General features: G+C 46.8%; 1 protein-coding gene and 1 long non-coding RNA gene across 2 annotated transcripts in view; one reads left to right on the forward strand and one right to left on the reverse strand.

The window, feature by feature from the left end:
* The window catches only part of LMX1A (LIM homeobox transcription factor 1 alpha), a 164,937-nt gene that overhangs the window by 114,204 nt on the left and 25,638 nt on the right, over positions 1-25,095 (forward strand). The window contains 1 exon segment of the mRNA XM_039221248.1: positions 4,005-4,237. Within this exon segment, the coding sequence (XP_039077179.1) occupies positions 4,005-4,237 (233 nt within the window).
* Positions 13,218-16,092, reverse strand: LOC120223221. Its single transcript, XR_005526238.1, has 2 exons — positions 15,086-16,092; positions 13,218-13,771 (listed from the first exon to the last, which is right to left on the reverse strand). It is a non-coding gene; the product is annotated as an uncharacterized LOC120223221 (long non-coding RNA).

Raw genomic sequence — 25,095 nt, forward strand, 5'->3', positions numbered from 1 at the left:
TTGAGCTCACCCTGACCCTCCCTCCTCCGACTTGGGGGAGATTTTTAGAGCAGGGGCTGAAATTAAGAAGGGCGGAGACAGGGGAGGAGATTGACAGGGTCGAAGTTGGACAAGCACAGATGCTACCACCTGTGGCCGCAGATTCTCAAGTGCTTGTTGATTCCCAGGGAGCGTTCGCCTTGAGTCTGTTTAACAGTTCATTCCCGGGGAAGGGGAGGAGAAGGAAGGCTTCGGGGACAAAGGGCCTTTGACTGGCTTCTGGAAAAGCATTGATTAGTTTGCTCAGGTTGGCAAACAGTGACTCAGGACTAGGGGTCAGGGCTGAACTGGGTGATTTTCTGCCCGAGGCATGGCATCCAGCGTGGAGGCAGGGAAGTAAAAGCAAATGTTTAAGGGACTGGCATGGAGAAGGAAAAGGCAGGGCTGGTGGCATCTGGAATTATGGTTCCGGCCCATCGTCAGGGGGAAAGGAGCCACACCAGCCACTTGGAAGTTGAGAGGCGGAGGGCAGGCGTAGCAGGATGGGTGTTTCTAAGGTGTTCTTGATGGCCAAAGGAGGGCGTAGGGGGCCGCTGTGGTAGCCCAAGGCCTGGGCTGAGAGAGTGAGCGAGCTCACGCCTTCCTGATCATGCGCTGTGCTAGAATCACCTGCTGCCTGGCTTCCGTCCTGGGAAGCTGCTCCATCATGGGGTCACGAAAGGCAACTTCATTCTCCTCTCCAAGCCCTGGCTTCCTTCACCTGAAGAATCTGAACGGCCTCCATTTTTCTTTTGCCAATCCGTGTGCAGTGCCTCTTTGGGAACCCCTCCTTCACTTCCTCTCTGCCCTCAAAACTATTCGCTTCCTCCGAGAAGCTTCCAAGACAGATACTCCATCCACATGCATAGACTTTGCATCATACACCAGTACAGCTTTAGAGCTGGGAAGTGATTGTATTACCAGCAAACGACGGCTTTATGCCATTCTGTCTTCTGTTCCCTGGACATTGCCTTGTACTGTTTGCGTTTCTGGTTTCCCACAGGTAATTCTTTATGGGTAGACAGTATTTGAGTTTTGTTTGTTTGTTTGTTTGCTGGCTCCATCGGGTTGGGGACTTTGTATAGTTTTGTGCCGACAGTGATGGCCCACGCCTAACAGACACTCCATGTAGACTTGTTTATGTCCATGAATGCTTCCCCAGATGGTGCTTTCTTCCCCTCCCAGTTAAGACAGACAGTGCGAGGGGCGCCTGGGTGGCTTAGTCGGTTAAGCGTCCGACTTTCGCTTGGGTCATGATCTCGCGGTTCGTGGGTTCGAGCCCCGCGTCGGGCTCTGTGCTGACTGCCAGCTCAGAGCCTGGAGCCTGTTTCAGTCTGTGACTCCCTCTCTCTCTGACTCTCCCCTGTTCACGCTGTCTCTCTCTCTCCTAGCAATAAATAAAAAAAATATTAAAAAAAAAAAAAAGACAGACAGTGCGAGGTGTTAGTGCACGGTAGGTACTTCTGAATGAATGAATGAAAAGAAGCGTAGACGAGCAAATGAATGTATGAATGAACTTTTGAAATGAATGAAGAAAAAAAAAAAGACTGAATGAGTGACTGAAGGTGGGAATGAGCTTTTGAGTTGGGATTGGCCATGCTGAAGCCATGATGGTGATTGGCCTGTCTATAGGAAGATGCCCTTCTGTTATTCATCTTCCTCAGCTGCTGCCGGCATCAGGCTTATTGGCACAACACAGTGGCATCGGCCACCTGGATGTGCTCTGAGTCCACTGCATCTCATCTTCACAAAGAGAGGAGGGGTGTGGGGTTTTTATGCACTCTGGCCATTCCACCTCCCTGCCGCCATCGCCGCCCCACACCATCTGAACTGTCCGTGTCTGCTGACCTTGCTGGTATTTGAGGACAAACAGAGACTCTTTTGAGAGAGATTCTTTTCCCCCCGTTGTGCTAGTGCCTTAAAAAAAAAAAAAACTGTTTATTTTGGAGATGCAAAAATGAGTGCCATAATGAATCAATCCCCGAGATATTTTTAGGGTATATTATCTCTGTGCTTTGCCAAAGATGTTGATGAAGGCAATTATGTTATCCTGAGGCAATTTAAAAAAAGAAAAAGAACTAGATCTGCTGTTCATTTTAGTCTGTCCCAGACCGCCCTGAACTATTACTAGTCTTGGGGGGAGTCTAGGAAACAAGTTACTTTTATGGGGACCCGCTGTGCGGCAGCTCCTATGTGAGGCTCTTTCCACGTGTTATTTTAGGTGAACCAGTTAGATCATGGGACAAATAAAATCCACTTTCATGAAGTCTCCACCATGTGCAAGAGGTTGTGGGCTGTATTCCATAGGCCTGGTTCTTCAACGACAGGCTATTGGCATGAGAAGTTGTACGCATAGGAAAATCGCATAGATAAGGCAAGATTAAAATATTTCAAGTTAGCAGTAGGAAGCAATCCCAGGAAGACTTTGGGAGCTGGAGGAGGTTGGCTTGACTTCTTAGCGACAGCCAGGAAAAGAGTGCAAAGGGGAAGAATGGCCGGCCCATAGTGGTGCAGGCAGTTGTAGGCGTAGCTGGTAACAGAGCCCAGCCCTCTGGACCTTGCTGCTTTTTGCGTCTTGAAACTTCTCCAGGGAATGACTGAGCGACGGGCGCAGACAGTTCATGTAAAGATGTTCCAAGGAGGGTCAGTTCCTTCAGACTGAGGCAGGAGAGGTTGTCTGGATTCAAGCAGGTGGCAGGTGCCTTGTCCTGAAGGGCAGGTTGGATTTGGTTAGATCAACCAGAGAAGGGGTGGGGGGGACATTGCAGAAGGGCAGAATGGTGTAAATACGCCCAGAGCAGGGAATCAGACACGGTGTGTTTGCAGGGGTGGGGGCATCATCATCCTCATCCTCCTCCATCTCGACCACCAGGAGCCCAGGGGCTCCCCCGTCTCCAAATGGAAGGCTCCGACCCCTCCTCTCTGGCTCCCTGCTACTGCCGTATCAGTGACCCTTGTCGCTCTACCCTTGGCACCACGAAGAGTTCCTTTTCCTAAACAGGGCTCTTAGCCGTGTTAACCATTGTTCAACGACTCCCCATTGCTCGCCACATGCTGTCCAGCCCAAGTGTGACCGGTCACGACTGGCCTCGCCTGCCACCCTGCCTGGGGCGCCCCACCTCCTGGAGCACACCCGGGCATGGCTGCGACTTCGGACCTTCACACGGTGGGGGGGTCCCCTCCTCCCCACCCCTTTATGCCGTCCACCTGCCCGCCTTCCTGTCTTTCCTTTCACCAAGATGCACTGACCTCCTGCTACAATGCAGATCGCTCTAGACGTCCCCGAGCCCTCCTTGTTTCCTCCTCCGTGTCCCCGCTGCCATCATTTGGATGTGTCTCGTCTCATCCATTAGACTGAGCTCATTTCTGAAAGGGATTTTCTTTTATTCGTCTTCACATCACCAGTCCCTCCTGCTTTGGTTCGGCATAGACAGATGCCTTCTCTGTGGCTTGTTGAAATTAACTGAAGTGAAGTAAGAATTAAGCTCCGAGAGAGAGGCTGCATCCATCGACCCCATGCCGGGAAGCTAGGATGCAGTCTCTCTCGCAGAAACCAGCTAACACGTCCGCTTCCCCTGGCAAGCCTGCTCAGATTCACATTCTGGGCCTCCCCTTTTTGCATACTGATGGGAGTGGGCCAGGACATTTGTGTCACTCCCCAGGGATTCTGGGCAGCTCCCTGGTACCCATATGTAGACCACCCTTCAGGAGCCCCGTGTCTAGATCACCCCATTTGCACCCCGGGCATTAGCTCAGCCTGTCTCCAGCACCCCTGCCCCTGCTTGTTGTAAGCCTTTGGGAGGCACTCAACTGAATCCCTTGGTTCAGGCCTCCTCAGGGAATCCATCATGTGGATTTTGAGTGTATTTTGTTCCAAAACATCCTCACCCCAGGGCTCGGAGCCTCGTGTGCTGTTGACCTGAGGCCAGCTGGCTCCAATCTGAGCTTTCTCAACGCCCCTACTTCCCTTTCTTCCCCACTGCTAGGCTGTTTGCTGTCAAATGCGGGGGCTGCTTCGAGGCCATCGCGCCCAATGAGTTCGTCATGCGGGCCCAGAAGAGCGTGTACCACCTGAGCTGCTTCTGCTGCTGTGTCTGTGAGCGACAGCTCCAGAAGGGCGATGAGTTTGTCCTGAAGGAGGGGCAGCTCCTCTGAAAAGGGGACTATGAGAAGGAGCGGGAGCTACTGAGCCTGGTGAGCCCGGCAGCGTCAGACTCAGGTGAGTGCCCCGCGCGTGCGGTGGGCAGGGACGTGGAGCGTGGGGTAGGGAGGTGGGCCGAAGGGCTGCATGACTTTTTCCTTAGAGGACCAGCTGCTGGGGCAGCCCAGCTCCACGGCAAAGCAGGTCTGTGCATTCTGGACAGTTACCTTTGTAAGGTTGGCGTGATCTCTTACGGGTCAGGATTTGGCATCATGATGCTGTGTAACAACTACCCCCAATTCCATGCATTACAAATGTAAATACTTAGTGCTGTGTTCACAAGCCTCTAGGTTAAGGGGAGTGACTCTGCTTCAGGCTGAGCACCTGCAGGTTGCCTGGAAGTTGCTGAGCTCAGCTGTAGGCTGCAGACCAGCCTTGAGTCGGTTCTCCTTGATTCACGGACATGCTTGAGAAGCAGCAGGTCCGGGGCGTGGTCTTCCCTTGGCAATGACAACAGTGCAAGGAGGCACGCGGAGCCCTACTGGGGCATCTCCAGCTTCTCTTCATACCGTATCTGCTAATGAAGCAAATTCAAAGCTTCAGCCCAAGGGCGCCCAAGTGACGCAGTAGTTCAAGCTTCTGACTTGGTTTCAGCTGAGGTCATGATCTCACAGTTCATGGGTTCGAGCCCAGCATTGAGCTCTGCAGCTCACAGGGCATAGCCTGCTTGGGATTCTCTCTCTCTCCCACTCTCTCTCTTCCCCTCCCCTGCTCATGCTGTCTCTGTCTCTCTCAAAATAAAGCAAACATTTTTTTAAAACCTAAAAAAAAAAAGCTCAAGCCCAAAGTCCGGGGGGTGGGGGGGAGTTTCCTGCACACACCTCAGATCCCTCCGCCGGTATAGTTCTGTAATACCGTTAAAGGGCGTGATGAAGTGGCCAGCAATTCAGCCTGAGGTAATCACTGAGCTGCTCTAAGCCTCTGTTTCCTCATCTGTCAAGTGCAAAAGCTGGAATCTATCTGAGGCTCCATGTGTCACGCAGAGAAAGGATCTAGAATGTGTCTGTACCACAGCCCAACCCCCACCCTTCCTGCCTTGGCGGTCGGGGGTGGGAGTGGGGGAGAGGGGATAGGAGAGGTCCAGAGATTGTTTGAGGAGGCCAGAGAAATTGAATTAAAAGTGTCCAAGCTGAGCCTGTGTCCCCCCAGGGCGGCATTTGTCTGGCTTGGCCACCCCCCCTTCTTCAAATCAGTGAGAGACACATGGCTTTATTAATTCCTAATTCTTTTTTGCCGATCCCAGTGCAATTCCAGTCCCCCGAACGTGGCTGTAACCTCACACAGCACACCTCTTCAGGCTCTCAGGGTCCTTGAAGACCTCCAGCTCTTCATCTGGACTTTGCTGGCCTCTAGCACATCGGTGTCTGTAGCACTCACCTCCATGCCTTGAGTTTTCATTCCCTCTCTGCCTCAGTCCCACACTTTGGGGTCTTCCTGGCACGTTCTTTCAGCTTCTCTCTTAGGGCCGAGGAAGACCCCTAATCCCTCCTGCGGGTGAGTTTACCCTTAACTTCTCCTACGGGGCTACGGATCTTACTTTACTGAAGTTGCCCGTTGGCTGGTTGTTGCTCTTGCCAAGGGCTAAGCCCCAGGAGGGACAGCATGTGTCTTTTTACCACTGTGTCCCCAGGGCTTAGCACAGGCCCGCAACACTGAGGGTGCTCGATAGAGATCTTTGTGAAGGAAGGGAGGAACTCATGAAACAAAAGCCCTGCAGCAGGATGCTCAAGTTCCCGGGCTATGGGGACAGGTGGGGGCCTCCTCCTGGCTGCCCCACGGAGAGCAATGTGACTCGGGACAACTTTCTAAACCTCTCTAAGCCTCAGTTTCCACAGCTGTAAAGTGGTGATAATCATGCCTAACTGATAGCGCTGTTTGGGGGGAATGAGAGAGAAGGCGCACCAAACGTCTGATGTGTGGTAGATGCTGGTCCTTAACAAATGCCTGCCCGCCTGGGATCCTCATAGCGATGTGTCTGCTTCCCGTACCTCCCAGTTGGCTCTTCTCGCCGGGCTCTGCTTGCCGCCTTACGTAAGCCAGCACCAGGACAACCCCACTCCTACTGGGCTTGCCAGTCTTAAGTTTTCCTGGATGTGTTTTAATTTGAAGGCAATTCCTCCTTCTCAGGAACACCGCCACGGACATTTTGAGTGTCTCCTCTGGGCTAATTGGGCCCCGGCTGAACCAAGCTTCGTGGCCTCCACTTGGTATACGAAGGTCAGCTCACCCGCTGTTACCCCTTCAGAGCCTTGCTGTGCCCACCCACTTAGGCCTCCTTCCCAGAATATTGCAAACTCTGCAGATTCCCAAAGGGCTTAGGTGCCATGGTGATCAGAGTGCCAGTGTGACTTACAAAAGACAGGCACATCCAGCGGGACATACCCTTCTTCTCACGTGGAAAGAAATGCTGTGGTCAGGCCTTTCTTGCTACATGATGGTGTGGGGCTCAACCATGAATTTATCCAGTTGGCCGTGTAAAAGACACACAGATTTTAACTGGCTCCAGACTTAGTAGGAGGCATTAAGGTACCGTCCCCCCTTCCCCCAGCCCGTATCCCTGCACAAAGACAAAAAGAAAAAGCCGGATCTGAGCAGTGTTAATAGAAATATAACTTCCAGAGCACGGGAACTGTAAGATGTCCACTTTTTGCACCGCACTTTCAGCAGTATGTTCAGTTCTGAGCGTTTTCTTTTGAAGCTGATAATGACAATGTAGAGCTTTCTGGTTCACTTGTGTGCAGATCCATTCAGTAGGTGTATCCTAAGTGTTGGCCTTATGCCGGGGAAGGAGTCCTGATGTGAATGGTAAGAATGGCGCGGGGGTGGGGAGATCTCAAAACGATGTCAGATGAAGAAATTAATATATTTAGGCTAGAAAAATGAAGACTACATAAAGGCATAACTGCTGCCTTCAGTGGGTGGATCAGACCTATTTCTAACGTCAGAGAGCAGAATGAGACTAATTATTTGACCAAATCACTGAGTACTTGCGTTATAGATGGATAGGTAAAGGCAAGCAATTTGGACTCCACATTGGGACTATTAGAATGTCATTCTAATTATTAGAGCTAACAAAGAGTCAGACTACTCAACAGATAGACACCCCCCCACACACACTTGTTGAAACAATTATCGGTGTGGTGGGGAAGAGAGTGGTTCTGAGAGACTTCTGTCATTCCTTTCAGCTTGAAAATCTATCATTGCTTTGCAGCTATAAGCAAAATGACATTAAAGTCACAATCAGAATCTAGTTTCTGTATTTTCTGTAGCATTCATTTGTCAATTATATAAACATTGCTTACCTTATATCACAAAATGTTTTGTGTGCCAGGGCGCCTGAGTGGCTCAGTCAGTTGAACTTCCAGCTTTGGCTCAGGTCATGGTCCATGGTCTGTGGGTTCAAGCCCCGTGTCGGGCTCTGTGCAGACAGCTCAGAGCCTAGAGCCTGCTTCGGATTCTGTGTCTCCCTCTCTCTCTGCTCCTCCCCTGCTTGTGCTCTATCTCTCTGTCTCTCAAAAATAAATAAATGTTAAAAATAATTTTAAAACAAAATATTTTGTGTGTCAAATCCTGCCTCACTAACAGGACAAGCTTCTAAGCTTCGGGAAAAGAAGTCCACCTCCTATTAGAGGTTCAGAGAGAGCAAACCATTCTAGAAGGTATCCTGGTGCAAATACAATTCCTCCTCTCATTTCTGTCCTAAGTGCTCTACGTATTGTGGGTGCTTGATAAATATTTGGTGAGCGAATGATCGAATGGGCTGTCATCTTTAACGTTTTTATCGATGACTTGGATGAAGATGCAGAAGGCAGGTTTTTTTCGATCTGCAGATGACACAAAGCTGGCAGGGAAGGCTGGTGTGGCGGCTGATGCTCTCGGTGCTCCAAAATATTTTGACAGGCTCACAGAAGAGCACAAAGTCAGCAAGACGAAATTTAACCATTGGGCTCCAGAATTCACTGGTGAGTATAGGGCATGGCACCTGTTGTGATAGAGTGCCCCATGGGGTCTGCTTGGCCATGAAGTCAGCGGGAGCCCCAAGGAATGCTGTCTTAATGGACCTATCCCGTCCCTAACATGTAACTGGAACACCACGTCTGCATTCCTTAGGGCACATTTAGTGTATTTGGTCTAATTTTAAGTGACACCTTTTAGGACGCCACTGACAAACTAGAGCGAGTCTGGAGGATAGTGATGAGCTTACTAAACCATAGGTAGCTAAAGACACTCTGTACATTTAGTTTTGTGAAAATAAGGCCAAGCAATAACAGGCGAGTCTTACCCATTATGTGGGGGCAAGATGACAGATTTTGGTGTCCAACAGTAGGTACAGACTAGACTCTTTATGAGAAGGGAAAAGGCCTGCGTCTCAACATTTTAATTGCAGTGGGTGGAAGACAAGGCCAGTGACCTTTAGGGCTGTTTAAATCTAGGATTCTAGAATCTATGGTTTTATGATGTGAACTGTTCTGACTTACACAAGAGCCTGTGACATATTTGCAGCCAAAAAGGGACACCAAATTTGGAGACACTTAGCTGCTGGATCTCTTTTCTAGTGTGGCCAGAAAAGCTCCTTTTATCCTGGTCCAGCTTTGCCAGTGGCCTGGAAGCAAGCTCTCAAGAAGAATGGAGTTTGTAGGAACAAAATCAGCCAGTCTCCCTGATGTGGGACAGTCCTTTGAGCTGCCTATGGAGGGCCTCACACTGTCTGGGTCCAGATCTCTTGCTCTGTCTCGTTCTTCCCCATTCTTCCAACTCTCACTTAGAAGAGACTGCTCTCTCTCTCTCTCTCTCTACAAATACTGCAAATACAAAAACCTCTCTAGAATGTTCTACCCAGAAGGGGATGAAATCTTCCACATGTGGTTCGAACTAGCACAGTGTTGTTATTACTACTTGTCGTGGATGTCACATTTGTTCTATTGATGTGACCCATGGTTTCATTGACTTCTTTTGACCTGGAGTGGGGGCTGGGGGGCTGGCTGTAGGCACTCACGGCTCTTGGCTGGTCCGTGTTGCATTTCTTAGTTATCTGCCCCTTCTGTCTTCATGTTTCAACATCAGAGGTCATCTGAGAGTGTCTTGTGCAGCAGGTTTTAGAAACTCTTTTACTTTGATGGGCCTCCTGGGTGGCTCAGTTGGTTAAGTGTCCGACTCTTGATTTCAGCTCAGGTCATGATCTCATGGTTCAGGAGTTCAAACCCCGCATCCGGCTCTGAGCTGACAGTGTGGAGCCTGCTTGGGATTCTCTCTCTCTCCCTCTCTCTTTGCCCCTTCCCCATTTGCTCTGTCAAAATAAATAAACATTATTTTTTTAAACTTTACAATAAAATTGTAGATTTACAGAAGAATTGGAAAGTAAGACAGAAGTTCCCATATGGGGCCTTTGTCTGGCTTCCCTGAATGTTAACATTTCACATTTGTGTTTGCGTTGTGATAAGTATATCATGTGAACTAAGAAATTAACATAGGTATAGTATTATTAACTATATATATATAAAACTATTAACTATATATAAACTAAAGTCATTATTTGATTTCATGATATTTTCCACTAATGTCTTTATCCATTTCAATCCATATTCAATTCAGGTTTCCAAGTTGTGTTTAATTGTATGTTATTTTTACGTTAAATTGCTTACCTTTTTTTTCCATTTGTGAGATGACCGATGTCTAGTCAGAATTTCATTTTTTGCCCCTCCCTCCAACAATATCTTTATATTTCATTTCTTTTTATCGGCCCTCACCATCGACTCAAACTGTTTTTGCTTTTCTGTTCTGTGGCTTGTTTACCATTTTAAGGTTTTCTTTTCTGAAGACCAGCATACATTAACATTTTTTAATGTTTATGTATTTTTGAGACAGAGAGGGTGGGGAGGGGCAGAGAGAGGGGGAGACACAGACACAGAATCCAAAGCAGACTCCAGGTTCTGAGCTGTCAGCACAGAGCCCAACACGAGGTTCAAACTCCGGAACCTTGAGATCGTGAACTGAGCCAAAGTCACTTAACAGACAGAGCCACCCAGGCGCCCCAAGCCTGCATCTTAGATTATGCTCAGAATTGATTCCTCAGCTATTAGGTTCTTCCAAGGTTCAAACCATTAACTCCTCTTGGCTTATCACCGCTTCCTCGATCAGCACTGAAGTCCAAGAGTAGCTTATCCTGAGAGTTGAAGCCATCAGCAGGGTAAGGCAGGGCTCTTTTCCAAGTTCTGCTTTTGTAGAGGGATTTTCCCAAAGGAAGCCTGGGCCGAGATCCCCATGATGAGGATGCCTTTCTGCAAAGGAAGTTTTAGGTTTCAAATAAATACAGCAATTCCATGGCCTCTGTTTCTCCAGTAGTGTGGACTGCTGGGAAGGCTTTTACCCCTTCTCCCCCCATGGTCTAAACTCCCCTGGCCCTAGCACAGTGCCTGACATGCAACAGGTGCTCAGCAAATGTTTGCTTAGTGTGTGAATAAATTAACTCTGTCCTGTTTTTATTAACCTCTGAGGTCCTTAGCAGAGAAGCACCAATCTCCAGTGTGACTCTTACTAGGAGCTGGAATGAAGACTCCTGACACATACTGAAGACTGGGGGTGGGGGGGGTCCTTCTTCTCTCTTAATTTTCCTTAGGGTGTGGGTTATTGCTACTTCTTACTCTAATTGTGGGATACATCTCTTTTTCCTTCCTTTCAGAGTCAGGTTTAGACGTTCGTTTTAATTTCCTTCCACAACTTTGGAATTTTTTTTTTTTTTAATTCATTACGAGGGCACCTGGGTGGCTCAGTCAGTTAAGCATCCGACTTTTGGTTTCAGCTCAGGTCATGATCTCACGGTTTGCGAGATCGAGCCCCGCATGGGTCTCTGTGCGGCCAGTATGGAGCTTGCTTGCGATTCTCTTTCTCCCTTTCTCTTTGTCCCTCCCCTACTTTTCTCTCTACCTCTCTCAAAATAAATAAATAAACTTAAAAAAAATTTTCATTACAAAACTAGTGAGCCTCTCTTGGTTCCAATGTATCTTGGAACTCTTGTTCTCCAATAAATTAGAGAAGTAGTGATTACCTGACAAATTTTGGAAAATGCCTGACTGTCCTATAGGATTATCCTTGTCAGTTCATAGTCATGAACTTCAGAACGCAAGATTGAAAGAAAAACTGAGCAGGAGGGATGAGCAAGTGTCAATTTCCTTATGGTGTGCAGAGGGCTTGGGGCTAAAGTTAGGTCTGCATTTGAGTCTTGCCCCAGACTAACAGCAGTGCTACTTTGGGAAAGATACTTCCCCTGTCTGGGATTCTCTTTCTGAATCGGTGAAAAGTGATCAAGGGCCTGAAAAAAGTGATCAAGGGCATGGATCTAGGGCATTTAGTAAATGGCAGGCATTGTTCTTGTCTCCTGGTTTGAGGGGTGGGGAGCTCATGGCTCATGTGCTTATCTCATTAAAGATCCCTCATTTACAAAAGTCTCATCTTCTGTCTTTGCTCTTCTGTTTCAGATGTTTCTGGATAGCTGACCTGGGACCATGTCAGGGTAGTACACAGAGGGTCTGTCATTTTGGGTGGCTAGGATGTGTGGGCTAGAGAGGGACTGAGTCACCCCATTGGCCTGCGTGTCTCAGAGGTGCTCCCCGGTCCCTGAAAATTATAGGTAGTGCTGCACTTGAAAGTCAGTGCAGGCCAGGAGGAAACCATCTTGCTGTCACTTCTGGGATTTCATAGGAATTTCAAGCAGGAATGGGAAGCATGTGTTGAACTTAGCTACCGTTCTTTTACAGACTGGGAACTGAGGTTTAGAGTGACTCTGATTGGAGCTCTTTTGAGTGCCCAAGTATCTTCAAATTCCTGAACATAGCATTTTCTGGAATGTGGTTATCCTGGAGTTTGCCTCTCTTTATGCCTCTTGGCCCGAGGGTGGTGGGATGTCTTCAAATAAATTGCTTTTGGACTGGATTCTTCTGCTCTTCTGCAGCACTAGTCTTGGACTCTACAAAGGGCCTTTGAACCTGACAGTTACCTGTTAGTGAATGCACTCTACTCCTGAATAGGCCTGTTGCGATTGCTCTGACACAACCACAATCTATTTATGCCCTTCCTGGCAGTCACCTTATCAGCCTTAATTCAGTAGATATTTCTTACATATGCTTGCCCTGTCTGAGGATCTGTGCTGAATGCTGTGTTTTAGTTGTAGGAAAAGAAGGGCAGAGGAGTTAGAGAACACTGAGCAATGCAAGTCAGAGAAATGTCCCGAAGCCAACCTCCTAAAGCCTGGGGAACAGTGAGGCCCAGATAGAAAGGGATATAAGGAGGCTGAGAGCTGCAAAAGGGACAACCCAGGGATTGGTTTTGTTATTCTTTCCTTTAAGAAACAAAGGGTGAGCCTTTAAAAAACAACAGCATGAAAAACCTTACTCAGGTAAATAGTATAATTGTTTAAAAAATATTTCAACCATAGTTTATGCTTTCCTCTAAAGCAGCGTTTTCAGAAGACTCCTCTAAACAGCATTTTTCAGAAAATTTCAGCAACAGATCAGTTATGTATATATATATATATATATACACACACATATATACTTATATGTATATATTTATCATGACCTATTATACACATTTCATGTGTGTGTGTATGAAGTCACGTTTCAACACATTGACATACTAATATTTCCTATTTTATTTATTTTTTTAATTATAGTCTTATCTGTATTAATGTCATAACCGACCATTGGATCATGGCCCAAAGTCCAAACAATGGGCAATTACTTAGAAACCTACCCCCCAGGTTTTGGAATTGATATGAATTCTTCAAATTTCAAGCCAGTAGCTATGTTTTAATCTTCTGGATCCCCCCATCTCTGTCAGGTGCTGAGAATAAGACTAGACACCGAAGAGATCATCTGGCCCCAAAGACTTGGCACGGTGCCCTGCACAGAAGTAAACATGCAATAACTATTACCCGTTTTCATTGTTGTCAGTGTTATGAAAGGGGACATGAAAAACATAGATCATGACTAGCACAAAGGTCTTCATGGACATTTTTGATTTATTAATCTGGAATCTCTGGATAGTAGACAAGAGAAAGTTGTAATTGCCTGAGCCCTCTAAGTTGTTTTTGAATCGAATGGTGTCTCTTGTTAGTATCACAGCCATGAAATTGACCATCAGAACTATTTGTTGCCTTCAGTCTGGGGATCAGTGCTGCTTTTTCTTTGCTGAACCTTTGTCTTCCAGTGTATTTGTTTTGTCTTCATATTATAGACGGAGAAATAAGGACACAGGATACTTGAGTCAGGGATAAGCCAGAATAAGAACTTAATTCTACCAATTACCAAGTCAGGACACTTGATACTCAGCCTCTGCTATAATTGTGAGTTGAGTAGAGTTTATCTTTCATGCTTGAAAAGTTACAGGCAATGTACCAACTCAGACAATGCATTATCTCTTTTCCATCGACTGTAATTTAATTTTGGATACTTAATTATTTTGGTAGAAGTCATCATTTAAAATTAGTGCAGTTGCTGCTGAGCACATTTCAGCTACCATAGTGTGCTGTGTGTGTTTATTTCCCTTGCGCAATCCCTGTAAGAAAAAAAAAACATCAAATGAACAATTGATCATTGTGATTTTTGCATGATGATGATGTTAATAATTATTGAGCCCTTACTCGGCACAAAGCAGTGCTTTAGGCACTTTACACAAATGAACTAACTTAACTTCAAATCAAGCTGATGTGGGAGGCAGTGTTATGATTATTCCCATTGTACAGCTGAGGGAGGTGACCATGGAAAAATTAGTAATTTGCTTAAGGTCCTACAGCTAGTAATGGAAAGAGACAGACTTCAAACTAGGGCAGTCCAGCTCCAGAGCCTGCATCATTAAGCACTATGCTCTGCTGTCCAATCGATAAAAATGTGAGGCCTATGAAAATAGACCTCACGTTTTGTTCTCATGTTTCGCTGACAGCTCACCCTGCCTGCCTGTGGCGATGTTCCAGGTACTCAGTCGGACTTACTACCTGAGAGTAAGAACCCAACTGAAGAACCTTTTCATGTACAATTAAAGCAATGAAAACAAGGTGATTAGAACTAAGTTCACACTCCCTTTCAAATCCGTCAGAAGTTCACCTTCTGTTCTAACTCTGGATCCTCCTTAATAATTCATCACTATCATTATACTTTTCATGGGCATCTCCTAAAAGGAAGTGGGAGGCTTTGAAGGATCCAAAGACAACATGGCATATAAATATGAAAATACTTTAAAAGTGCGCGCACACACACACACACACACACGTTTGGTTTGGTTTTTTTACAATTATTCATCAAACCTCTCTTCTGCTCCTGTGGCCATTTGATGGTTCTCGGAAAACCCAATTGACCTTTTGGTCCAGATGAGAGGTATCAGCTGTGCCGCCCACAGCCCTCATTAATTCAATGAATAAAAGTACAACAGGGGAGTAAATCAGTAAATATCAAAACTTCTAATAGGCTTCACTGATCTGAAACGTCCTGCCATCTGTTTTGACCTCACTCTTAGGAGAAACGCACTCAGATTTGTTTTTCCAGGGATAGTGTGGACATCATGCCTCTATGTATCCATCCTTCTATCGGATCCCTTTGGAGTACAGTGGCAGGACTTTGCAGTGTGCCTGGTGAACGTTAGGAGTGACGTCTCTGGCCCTGATGACTCATCCTAAGTCTTTGACCTTCTAATACCTGAGCTAAATGACCAGAGACTCCGTGTCCTTTACTATTGTGTAGTAAAGATTGGGGGGGGGGGGACAAATGCAGGGAAGGTACTGGTTTCTTGCACTGACATTCCAGCCAAGCCCATCAACTTTTAGATGTCCACCCCAGAGATTTCACGAAGGATCTGTAGATGCTTTAGACCACATACTGAGCAGAAGAGGGAACCAGCTGTAGCACGGCATCCGTGACCGAAGAGAAACCCCAGAGTCTAGTTTACTAAGGTTCGGTGGCAAATCGGGCCGCAGCTTCTTCTGAGCACCTTGGTATTCGGTGCTGTAAAAGTGTACGGAAAGCCACGTCCTTTAAGAACCATTTGGATTCCTAGGGTTCCAAGCCCAAGTTTGCATGCTGGGACGCATGCGCGTGCTTGCTTTTTCTTGGTGATTTGAGTAGGAATTTGAGTTCACGTGTGTGCATTACTAGGTGGGATCAGTGGCCCATGCTGCTATTCAAGGTAAGGGTCCAGGAATTTCTTAGGAATCTGTAAGGGTGGTAAAGTAGTGGCTTGAACCAACTCAGCTAGGGCAGGGAGACAGTCAATAGCCAAACACTTTGATCAAATTCTATGCTCAAATGAGAGTTATTCTTCAAAGTAGTCACCCTATAAGACTTGTTCTACTTTTACGCGTTTGCAGACCACGAAGCTCGGGGGGGGACAGAGTTGGGACAACTCAGAGTTTTATTACCCGATGGCAGAGCTTTGGCGCTGAAGCAGGGACCCTCTGGAATTAAAACAAAAGGCAGCTGTTTGCTTAGCATGAACAAGGCTGTGAAATTTAGCAAACAAAAATCCAGTTAACTTTGAATTTTAGATAAACCCTGCAATGTAAAATTACTGCTTCAGGGAACATCAGACTTAACTATGGGTACTGTATTCAGTTAACGGGCAGCTCTAGATAGAGAGAGAATCCGCTGGGAGGCGAATCAACAGATGGCGTCGGTGCCGGAGCCTGCCAGGGTGTGTAGAACGATGGTGGGTGGGTGGGTTGGCTGAGTGATGATCGGTAGATGGGAGAGAAATGTAATTCTGCCCCAAGACCCCCGTTTCCACGCGGGAGCTTGGTCGGGCCGGGCCCAAGGAGGCAGCGAGTGGGAATCGCCCCATTACCCTGGCAACTGTCTCCCGCCCGTAGCTCCCAACAGTCTGAGTTAGAGCCCAACTAGGTGCCCAGCGGTGCGATTGCCTTTGTTTGGGGCACTCGGTGCCAGGAGCCCGGACGCAGCCCGCCCGCTCTTCAAAGGCCCTTTGGAGCCGGCCGAGGGCGGGCGCCGCAGCACCCCCGGCCGGCCGGCAGGTTGATGAGAAAATGCAGCTAAAGAGCCCGGCGGCGGGGCCATATGTTCCCCATAATCTCCAAAGCCGTCACTTCAATTAGAGCCTCCCCTGAGTTCTAATGCCCGATCCTGAGTAAACAAGCCGCCCTGAAAGAAGAACTCGGTTTCCAATTAAAAGTGTACTAACATTTCTCCTGCCCTTAATTCCCGCGGAGCAAAGCCCCTCTCCGGCGGAGGCGCGCCCGGGTCGCGGCGAGGTCGTCGCCGTCCCCGCAGCCCGCGCCGCCCGTTCCCAGGTGACGTCAGGCGGGCCCGGGATTAGGGCCCACCCCGCGCCCCCTCCCCCCGCCCCTGCCCGCGCCGCGGACTTAATTAAAAGTAAGGCCACGGTAAATCCGCCCGTCGCTTCTGGTGGGGCCGAGCCTCCGGGCCAGCCTCGGGGGCCGGGCTTCCAAGAAGCAGGTGCTGGGGATTTGTGCGCGTCTGCGCGGGTGTGCGGGTGTGCACGTGCATGCGTGCTCCCCCGTGTTTCTTCAAAGGGAGCGTCATGTTGTTGATTTTGGGGGGACCGAGATTACCTTCTCCTCGCCCCCATACCTGCACTCACAGACAGACGTGCCACCTGTCCTGTGCTTCCTTTCTGGCTCTCAGCGCCCCCGAGTCCGGTTAGGGTTTTGCCCCATGGACTCAGAGCACGCTGGGCGCCGGCGATCACTGCATTCTGCCGCCGGTCTGTCCGTCTTGCCCCACCCGTGAGAATTCTAAGGGCATGAATGCAAGGTAGGCAGATGTGAGTCCGTTTAAGTGGCAGGAGTGACCGCGGGGGCTTCTGGAGAAGTCTTCAGGAGCTCTCTGGGCTGCGGCGTCTGAACCTTGCAGGCCCTTCAAACTCCGCGTGATGGCATTTGAAGCTTGGTTCCTATTGAATTTTGTCTCTGTTTCGGCAAAAAACCGGTTGAAGGTTGCCAGGTTTCAGATGGGAGAGTGATTGATAGATTAACTTTCTGGCCTACTCCCCACACCATGAAAGAATCAAAGAATTGAAGGCATTATCTGAAAAATTCCAGAAACATCAACAAGCAGAAAATCCTGGCTCGATCATTCAAATGCAAATGCTTTTCCTTCTTTCATGAATTATCTGCCCAAGTAATTACTTTAGTTTTTAGTTTGGCCGGGGCTGGCGAAGACCTCAGAGAATTAGTCCCGGCTAAGGCCGGAGCCTTTGGTTTATTCCTTGCTGTCTGATTGATGCTAACTGAATTAAATTGAGGCGAGTTCAGACGTTTGAGGGCCTGTCTGTCACACCGGGTTAGATACTAGGGAGAATGAGAGGAAGGTAAACAGACCTCTGGGTTACAGATGCTCAGGTTCCTCAATGGAGAGGAAACTCCTGGAACAGAATAATTACAGAAAAATCGAATCCGTGCATGTGTCTCAGTGGAGACAAAAGGTGCTAGGATCCCAGCTGTAGGATCCGTAATTCCCCTTGGGGGGTGGGGGGTGTCTGTATATGCGGACAGGGGACTCAGGGGACTAGATGGAAAGCACTTCGCAATGAACGTGACATTGCAGCTGGGTCTTGGCGGAAGAGGTCATTTTCAGACAATGAAAGGTAGATGAGTAAGTTGTTAGAAAGAATGGCATAGTTTGGTGTGCACAGGGATACAGAGGTAGGGTTGTCACCCTGCATGGGAGGAGGGGCTGGAACGTAGGGTCCTTTGGGGACCTGAGATTCCCGGTGCTGGTGCCGATGGCAAGACTGATGCTGGTGTGTGAAGGGGTTGGCGTATCTTCCTTGGATATCATCTGATTGTTAAAGGGGGTCTGATCAGAAGTTTGTAAACACAGTTATGAGCCTTCTCAGTTTGTGCTTCCAACAGAGAAGGAATGCGGGTGGAGTGGAGTTGGGGTGGCTTTGCCGATGGGGGCGGCTGGGCAGGAGGCTACTGCGGTCCTCCGTTGAGACATGAAGGCATGAACTGAAGCACAAATTCGGGCGGGGCTTCAGAGAATTCATTCCTTCATTTACTCACCCCATACCTACATCGTTCCCGTCATCATTCTAAGTGCTGGGGCTACAGTGGTGAACAAAATACTCCAAGGCATCTGCCTCTGGGGAGCTTAAATTCTAGAGTTAAATGATGTCACATACAGGAAGCAAAGTCGAAGTCAAAGACGACTTGGGGCTTTCTAACCTGCATGGATGGTGATATAGCACAGCCAGAGGTAGAGGCTCAGACGAGAGATCTAGATAATGGATGAGGGGGCATGTTGAGTTTGGAGTTTTTGGTGGACAGTGTGGATGTGGATGGGCAGCTGAGCCCATTGGCTTTGGGTCCAAGAGGAAGGCCAGACAGGGACTTGAGAAGCACAGAAAAACAGAGGGTTTACTACAAGGTAGTTTCTCACCAGTGTCTTCACTGATGTAGCCGTCAGAGTTCACGCGGCTGCAGGAAAGCAAGTAAATGAAACAAGATTCAGGTAGGGCAGTGGCTCTCAAAGAGTGTTCCAGAATCAGCAGCATCAGTGTCTCCTGGGAATGTTAGAAATGTGAATTCGTAGGTCCTACTCAGATCTATTCGGTCTACTCTGGAGATAGGAGGCAGAAATCTGCAAAGTTTGAGGGGTGCCTGGGTGACTCAGGTCATGGTCTCAGAGTTGGTAGGTTTGAGCTCCACATCGGGCTCTGTGCTGGCAGCTCAGATCCCAAAGCCTGCTTTGGATTCTGTGTCTCCCTCTCTGCCCCCCTCCCATTCACGCTCTGTCCTTCTCTATCTATCAAAAATGAATAAACATTAAAAAAGAGAAAGAAATCTGTCAAGTTTGAAAGGTACTGAACAACCCATAGAGCTCATCAGATACAACTCATAATGACTAGAGCCCAAGCCTGGGCCGTGGGCATCTACACTTGTTAGTGACCATGGTCTGCAGAAACGGATCTAAATCCCATCTTAGGACAGCTGGCGAAGTGTTCCCCACCAGGGAATGGGTGGACCCAAGCCCTAATTAAGCCCTGAAGTGTTTATGCAGTGATTCCCAACTTCTTTTTTAATTTTTTTTTCATTCTAGAATAATCCTACGACATTGTGTGGCTTTTACCCCATCCTGTTGCCTTAGATTCTGACTAATGCAGACTTTCGTCTGTCCATATTTTTCCTGTATCTCTGAGTACACTATGAAGGATCAATATGAAAGGACATAGGCATCAGATAAATCTTGGACAAAACTCTTCCTGAGATTTCTTTTAACTCAGATTCTGTGGGATAACTGGTGAACACACATACAGACACCCCTGTTCTACAAGTCCCTCTTTATTACTGTCACCTCCATTATCATTCACTCAGGCAACACTTGAGCCCATCCCCTGTGCCCAGCCTCAGACTGCTCACCCAAAGAGCACAACGATGCAAAAGATGCTGCCTCTGGAGTCAGATGGACTTTGACACACTTTTGAATCTATCAGCAGGCGATACGTTATTGTCTGGATAAATCAGCAGTGATTGGATGTACATTTTAAGTGTTCAAATGATTTTAGGGAAGAGAGAAATTGATGAGGACATCAATTGATGAAGACAGGAGTCCTCAGGGGTTCAGTTAATACATTGTTTTAAAACCAAGGCTTTGGGGGTTATGGGCACTGGGTTTAATTTCGTGTTCTTCCATCTGATAGCTGGTGACCTTGGGTGACCATTTTGGCCTTCCTTCCCTCCCTTGCAAAATGGCCTGTTGGGATGCTTATAATAGGCTAGTACATGTCAAGTGTTTATCATGGTACCTGGCACAAAGTAAGTGCTCAATAAAGAGAGTCTGTTATTGTATATAAGCACCAGGGGCTTCTGGTGTTCCTTTTGACGTCCTGTTCCTACACTGGCAAAGGAGAGTGAGGAAGCCCAAGACAATGTGACACTCGAAGGACATCTTCCCGACTCACCACAGTGCCCTTGTCATATGGACGAGAAGCTGTGTGTTAGGCCACTTGACAGTGGTGTAGGGGAACCACAGCTGGTGTTACCTCATCTAACAGCTGGGGTGTGACCAGAGGGAATTCAGGTTCTTGAAGGAAGGACGAAGGACGCCAGACACAATCGCTGCAGAGTGGAACGTGCCGAAAGGAATGTGACATTGGTTCTAGCACTTTCCTTAAGAGTTTGTCTAGACTTTTGTGTTGGGGGCAGTCCGTTTATTCGAATTGTGCTTTTTTTCTTTGTAAACAACGAGCTGCAACTTGGGAAGCTCCTCACCTTGGCAGAAGGAAGGGCTTCCTCAAAAGGAGACGAGGCAGTGACACCAGACCCCTCGTCTCCTGAAAAAAAGCGCAAAGAAGTGTTCACCCTCCACCGCTCCTCCCTTTGCTAGTGTCTCCTGATTCTGTGGGATGCCGTAAGCCCAGGCCGTGTTACATGTAAGAGAGACTCATGGAGACTTGGTGTTCCCTTCACGAGGCTGGTAGAACGGTGCACTGGCCTTTTCTGAAGCTCTTCCTGGGTTGAGAAAACACACGGAGATGCCTCCTTCTCTCTGATGAACTCTGAGTCTTTGAGCCCAGACACAGTCACTCCCAATGGGGAGGTCTCAGGGTAGGGCGGCACGTTTTGTCAGAATGTCAAGGCTCCCATGGGCCTCTCTACACCCTCAGCCGAGACCCTTCGCTGCTCCGGCACAGCCTGTCCCCAGCCTGTTCCCACCCCCTCCCTCCACCGTGGTCCAGGGAGGCAGGTTTTACAGAGCCTTCTGCTACCCTGTTCATTTTCTTTGACCTTGGATGTGCCCAAGGATCAGCAGAATAGAAGAAGGAGGTTTCTCTTTCTCCTTGTCTGTGACGTCCCTCCTGAGACGGTTTGTCATATGCATACGACATATTGGCTTCGGTCACCGTGATGCCCTCAATGCATTTGGATGGCCTGTGCCGGCAAATTTCCAGTAGTGGGAGAACCTTGTATTGGAGTATCTTGACGGCTGGAATTCTCAAGTTATAAGCTTTAGAATGTATAATTTTCAGAACAGGTAAGAATGGTGATTAGATTTGTTTAAGTAGGGAAAAAGGGATTATCCAGACAGAATATCTCTAATTTTGCATCAAATGTAGGTTCATGGAACCCAACTAACAGGAACTCTCAATGAAGCAGAGTGTGCCATTTGAAGTCCTCCTTTAGTATAAAGAAGAAATTAATCAGAAAATAAGCTGATAACTCTCAACAATAGCCAAAACATGGAAAGAGCCTAAGTGTCCATCCACGGACGAATGGATCAAGAAGATGTGGTTTATCTATACCATGGAATACTACATGGCAATGAGAAAGAACGAAATCTGGCCATGTGTAGCAACGTGGATGGACCTTGAGGGTGTTATGCTGAGCAAAATAAGTCAGGCAGAGAAGGACAAATACCATATGTTTGCACGTATAGGAGGATTAGGAGGAACTTAACAGAGGACCATGGGGGAGAAGAAGGTGGGAAATGGTCGGGGAAAGGGAGAGAGGCAAACCATGAGAGACTCTTGAATGCTGACGAAAACTGAGGACTGATGGATGGGGGGGGGGGGATGGGCATGGAGGAGGGCACTTGTGGGGATGAACACTGGGTGTTATGTGGAAACTAATTTAACAATAAACTATTTGTAAAAAAATAAAATAAAATAAACTGTAGAAAGAAAAGAAAAAAAAGAAAATAAGCTGATATTAAAGATGGATTTTCTACAGCACCCTTAAAGTGTTTTTGCAGACTTATTCCCCACTTAGCCCAATCTCCTATGCTTTCTGTCTGTGTGGTTGTATAAAGCAATTGCTTACGTTTAAAACATTACCTTCCAGATTTACTAAAAGATGAAGAACCCCACCAAAAAACAACCAATGAAACAAAAAAGATGTGTCTACAGACTCTACTTATATGCCAGAGAGATGGAATAATTTGCTTTAGAAAAAATGTTTTATTAAAAAATATTGAAGGCTGATATTTAACCCCATAGATTGAGTGTATGGAGTTAACAAGAATTGCCCCTTTCTAACAGCTGTGGTTCCTGCCCCAAATATGTAACTTAAAACTAATAGTGAAGAAACACCAGACAAGCCCAAATTGGTAGGTGTTGGCCTGTATTTTTCAAACACGAAGGCCCATGAACATTAAAGGTTGAACTGTCCAGATGGGAGGAGAAGAAAGAGACCCAACAACTAGTTGCAATGTCGTTTCTTGGGTTGGATCTTGGGTCAAAAGAAGGATATCATAAAGACAATTAGCAAAATAAAGATTCAGACTTGTGCTGTGATGATGTCACTTCTTAATGTTGACGGTTGTACTATGGTTATATAAGGATGTTATTCTTAGGAAATACTGAAGTAGTCAGAGGTTAGGAAAAAATATCGCTCCTCCTCTGGGCAGTAGGTCAGGAAAGTTTTACACTGAGATGTTCACCTGTCTGCTCAGCACTGTTGAGAATTTTTTCCTCTCATCACTTATGCCAGACACTTGGTGTGGCACTGGGCTCTGAGTCAACCAACTGGAAGCCTGGATTGGGAGCTGCTAATACTAAGTGTATGTTTTGGGGCAAGCACCTTCACCTATCTGGAACTCAGTTTCCTCACCAGAAATGTGAGGCCATCAATCTAAAGGTTCTCCAGGCTTCATTTCTTTGATGCTACCTTTACTCAGCATGTTCTACCAAGAGGCACCTGGAAGTTGTCATACCGTATGTGCTGATTTATAAGTAATGTAAATGGCCAGTAGGAAACCTGTTGTTTCCTTTTATATCAGCCCATGCAGAGAGTTACTGCCTTATGTGTAGGACTGGTCCCAGCACCAGGAAAAATGAAACTAGAGAAGTTCATGGGGGAATGTTAAGATTTAGATTGTCATCTAGATGGCAAATGGTGGAGGGCTGGTTCCTCAGGCATTGCCTAAGCGACAGTATTGCTATCTCCTTTCTATGCTATTGACATTAAATCATTATAATAAGATTAGAAAAATCATTATGGAAACAGAGCATAAGCTCAGAGGTTTCTGTTTACTATCGTAATTACTTTCTCAGAAGGTCTCAGTCAGGATACTTTCATGTGAGAACTATTGGCATTTCAGGTGAGACAGTTTGCTATTTTGCATCTATGGCCTCTTTCTGCTAAATGCCAGGGAGATCATCAGTCATTGTACCAGCCAGAGAGCCTTAATACATTTGCAGATGACCCTGAGGACAAAAGGTTTCTTATTGAGAACCATTGGTTAATTTAGTGATCATAGCCAGATAGCATATTTGTTAGTATTTCTCCTGTTTGCTTAGAAGATCAAAATGCAGGATGCCTGGGTGGCTCAGTCAGTTAAGCGTCTGACTTTAGCTCTGGTCATGATCTCACGGTTCGTGGGTTCGAGCCCCGCATTGGGCTCTGTGCTGATAGCTCAGAGTCTGGAGCCTTTCTTCAGATTCTGTGTCTCCCTCTCTCTCTGACACTCCCCTGCTCATGCTGTCTCTATCTCTCTCTCAAAAATAAATAAAAACATTAAAAACTTTAAATAAAGAAGGTCAAATTGAAAAGAATCTAAGACATCATGTATCAAAGCTCCCTTACTTCATGGTTGAGGAATTTGAAGTAAAGTGCCTTGCCGAAGACCACGTTACAATTACTGGGGAAGGCACATTTAGTGTTAGGCTCTCTTGCACCCACTTCAGGACTCACCCAAATACCAAAGAGGTGTTTGGGATTAATAATGGAAATGGCTGAAGAGCTGTATGTAACTTTCTTTGATGGATAGCCCTCCCCAAAGTCCCGAGCCTTGGGGTTTTTCGAGAATGGCCAGACCCTTACACAGTTTATCTGGTTCAAGAAGGCTTAAGGGACTAAAACAGAGCTAATGCTACATTTCATATTCTAAGGCACTTTTCTTTCTTGCATTTTAACATATCCAAAATAAGGGTGTGACTCAAAATTGAGATGTGGTGAGAAAGCACAGTATCAAAGTTTAATTTGTCACCCTTTTTTCTTTCTTGGTGGTCCATAAAATAATGACATGTTCTATAATTGAAAGCATCTTATATTTGATGGATTATAGTAACTAATTTCCAGGACAGGTTGTAAAGATCATTTCAATTTTAACAATTCCCAGAGGTTTGCAGCATGTGGCAATGCCTGTCTTCTTAGTTGTTTGGTCTGTGTATGACAAAGCAGTACAAATATTGGAGAGACAAATCAAAGAGAAGGGCTCTAAGCAGAATTGATAAGCTGTCCAATTTCTTTGTCTCATCCCTAGCATAAATTTCCAGTAAAGTCTTTTCTGGCCTCCAATTTTGTCTGTGGCCTTTTGGATCTGGCCATGGTGCTGACTGCTCATAGAACTTTAGTACTGATTTCCAGAGAATCTTGTGCAAAAAGTCTAAATCTTAGAGTAATAATTTGTCATGTCTCATTACCTAACTGCTGTTCTGGCATAAGCCTTCCAAATTAGTCAGAGAAAAATAACAAATGTGGTGAGAAGGTGATTTGAGCTAACTTCGGTTTCAGTATGGCTAGTGAAATGGAGTGTCTAGAGATGCCTACCTATCAAATGAAGGGACAGTGGCCAAACCTGAAAATCCCTTGTCAATCTGGAGAACTGTGGTTAGACATGGGCCAACCAGGAGAGTAGAAACAACTGTCAATATTTAAAATGGAGTTTAATACAGAGCATTCGTTACACAGTGATGGGATTGTTGAGATGCAGACAAATCAGGATGGTGAGACAATCCACAAATTTGCAGCAGAGGGAAGCTGTAGAGTGACAGGTGATAAAGCTTCTGTGGGCATCTGGTGAAAGATGCAACTGCAGTGGGGATTTCAGGTGTGACTTAGAGCCATGGAGGGGGTATAACAGCTGCTGGAGGCACTACCCAAGTAGAGGGGGGTTGAGGATTTAACTTTGATT

This window comes from Hyaena hyaena, unplaced genomic scaffold (assembly GCF_003009895.1).
Source record: "Hyaena hyaena isolate Hyena2069 unplaced genomic scaffold, ASM300989v1 scaffold_968, whole genome shotgun sequence".
NCBI lineage: Eukaryota > Metazoa > Chordata > Mammalia > Carnivora > Hyaenidae > Hyaena > Hyaena hyaena.